This window comes from Priapulus caudatus, unplaced genomic scaffold (assembly GCF_000485595.1).
Source record: "Priapulus caudatus unplaced genomic scaffold, Priapulus_caudatus-5.0.1 Scaffold1174, whole genome shotgun sequence".
In the NCBI taxonomy this organism is placed as follows: Eukaryota; Metazoa; Priapulida; class Priapulimorpha; order Priapulimorphida; family Priapulidae; genus Priapulus; species Priapulus caudatus.
The window spans coordinates 612-3,640 of NW_014578235.1; the positions used below are offsets into that span (position 1 = coordinate 612).

Genomic DNA, 3,029 nt, shown 5'->3' on the forward strand with positions numbered 1-3,029 from the left:
AACACAGCCCCACAGGCATAAAATATAATGCTAAATAAATACGAAATCTATTTACTACCAATGTCTTAATGTTTCACTGCTCTACTTCGCCTAGTATTATTGCCGACAAGCCGTGCTGCAAATGCTCCAACGACAGCAAACACACGCCCACCGAATGCACGCTGCTACGCTGCTGCGCCGCTGCACACTATGCACACTTACACATAAATATGCTGCCGTCGGCTCGTCTGATGGTAAAGTACCGACTTCGCCGACAACGTGTGACGTTGACGTGTGACGTGTGAAGCCGTGCCGCGGACGACGCCGACGTGACGCGGTGGCGCTGTCGTCGCTGCCGACGACCCGTCATCCGTGTCGGCGACGCCACGCTTATAAACGACACTCCCTTCGCCGACGGTAGTCACTGCATATTCGCTCTACACACACGAAACATACAGACGCACGCACTCGCTCTACGAACAGACGAAATGCAACAGCAGCACGTAACGTCGCAGTGCTGTCATGATGCGGCGCACGGATACACGGACCCCTTACTGATCGACTGCAGCCTTCAGTACGCGATGCCTGTCTATCTGCAGCAGCTAGCCGTCGCCTATCCAGACGGCGCACTGACGCTCACGACACAGCATCTTCCCGACCTGACAGCATCCTCTGATATGTCGCTCTCCTCATCCGACGAGAGCTCCTCAGACTCTTACGTTGACGGACACGGCGACAGAGCGACGTCGCCGCGTCGCATAGATTGTCGGCGTGCTGGCGTCTATGAGGACGATGAAGATGAATCAGAAGATGTCGTCCGTGTTGCTGACACGTCACCGATGCTAGATGACAGCTTCTCTCTCTCATCGCAGCACGGCTTCGCTGCTCCCAGCATGCTCAACTTCATCGGTATGTTATCAACTCATCTCAGTTATCATACTCGATTGTATTATTAAATCTCTCGTCTTATCATAAATATCTCACACTGTTACCATGTACTTTCCTGTTGCCGCTTCTAGTTTATTTTTGGTCGTGCTGTTGTTGCGTTGTAAATAAGAGCAACTTAGTAAGGCATTATAAATGTGATGCAGGCGCTGCGCCTTTGAGGGGGTTTCGCAAGACATTTACAACGTATGTCCATTTCAGCGTAACTAGTGTCGTAAACCCGCATCTCTTGCACATATAAGATGAATATTGTATGGAAATGATGGAACCCATTTCAGTGTATTGTAGATGCGCTTTTAACGTTCAATGTATTTGTTTTTATTTTATTAGCGCTTAACATTGAGATTTTTGATATTATAAGCGTAAAACGTTGGAGTTGATTGTGTGTTAATTTAGAAGGTGCGTGAACGTTGGAGTATATGAGCTCGTGCGAGTAAGTCAACTGCCAGGCTGTGCTACAATGATCGACTCTCTAGGCCTCGTTCATGGCTATCGTGATGGCGACCGCGATTGGACTAGTTAACACACCGGTGTCTATGCGAATGGCAGACGAACCATGGAAGCCAGGCCATGACAACTACGAGATGTTTTATTACACGAGTAATTAACGCGCGCGTGTTATGTAATGCATTCCGTAGATGATATATAAGCGGTTGGTGAAGGGAGGCGACAATAGACGACATGTTGTCATCACGGAATATTGTGCGCGGACTTTGAACCTGGCTACCGGCTAAAGTATCCACAGAATACCGTACATAATTCGGTATCGGTATATTCGTGTTACTATAGCAATGATTAACTATAAGCGTTTCACTTAGTTGGGCATATTGAGGGTAGTAAGATTTGTGTAGGTGGCATGCGGTCTGTTGCATATTATCTATAATTTACTCAAATCATATGTCGTTAATTGGAACATGTAACAATAAAGCATACGTGTAAAGGCAAGTGTGAATTGGAACACATTAGCATATAGTGTAATACGAAGGAAGTTCAATTATCGCATATAATGTATATATGTCTGCATAGGAAATTTTGAATAATAAAATATTGTGATACTTACCATAAATTTTGTTTTCTTTCTGCCTTGCATGTAGGTGGCTGAACGTGAAGGTGTTAGTTGTGACCGGCGACGGTATAAAGATGACTTACACCTCTATACGCAAAGTAAACGAGCATATTGATTACAAAAGCCGTCTCTCTACTTAAGCTATATTCATTCCAATTTAATATCTGCACTCAGTAAAGTTATGATGATATCAGATATACGATATAGGCCTAAGGCGCATTGATGAGAGACATCTTTAGCTCTACAGTTCCTTCATAGTTGTAATTGTAGTTTGCGAATATTCCTAGTTATGGTGATAGTGACTGCATGTCTTCTAGAAAAATTTAATATATGTGACACTAAAACCAAGTCAGAATTATGGAATATGACACAATTATGTAGTTATTTACCCTCCGAATACAGATACTGGTCATTTCCTTGTTACTACAAAACTGAGCTGCAAGTAATCAAGACTGCAACGTATATATCAACATCAACGTGATACTGCGCTACAGTGCATCGTTGATACGCGGTATCGTTACAGGTATGTTGCTGTTATTGTTGTTGCTGTGGTTGTTGTTGTTGTTGTCATCAGCGAGGGCTGTGCGCGCGCCGTGTAAGCCAGTGCAGTAACGCACCAGCTATAACAATGCTGACCGGTCCGGTTTGTTAACGGTCCACACTAACGCGTGTCCAATGTCCAGCCGACAGAGGTCGCGGCACGTGTGTGGCGGCTGCCGTCGGCTCGTCTGATGGTAAAGTACCGACTTCGCCGACAACGTGTATAAAGCCGTGCCGACGTAGACGCACTGACCACTGCAGCTGTGTCGCTAACGATGGACACTCGTGCTGACCGGTCCCTATCCATCAACACATTCTTGGTGTAGTCGTCCATCTCCCCGAATCCCATCCATTCTATGGGCTATTATCTGACAGTGAGCCGTCACATGCCTCTCATGCGTGGAGTTTGAAATTAAACATAGAATGTACTAACGCGATAAACACGTTTTTGCCTCGCACGCGTGCTCGCCAACACACCCCAAAAAAAGAGAGAGAGAGA

At 45.7% G+C, this 3,029-nt stretch overlaps 1 protein-coding gene across 1 annotated transcript; it reads left to right on the forward strand.

Annotated features, from left to right (window-relative positions):
* The first annotated feature begins 432 nt into the window (after nt 1–432).
* Nucleotides 433–2,822, forward strand: LOC106815676. The gene is made up of 2 exons (XM_014820177.1): nt 433–888; nt 2,674–2,822. The coding sequence occupies exons 1-2, from the start codon at nt 468–470 to the stop codon at nt 2,820–2,822; spliced, it is 570 nt and encodes a 189-aa protein (XP_014675663.1). The 5' UTR covers nt 433–467.
* Nucleotides 2,823–3,029: the final 207 nt, after the last annotated feature.

Excerpts from the sequence above, each read along its gene's own strand:
- LOC106815676 (XM_014820177.1), top strand. The coding sequence starts at position 468 with ATGCAACAGCAGCACGTAACGTCGCAGTGCTGTCATGATGCGGCGCAC. Across the intron at positions 889-2,673 it reads CAGCATGCTCAACTTCATCG|CCGACAGAGGTCGCGGCACG; the intron begins GTATGTTATCAA and ends TCCAATGTCCAG.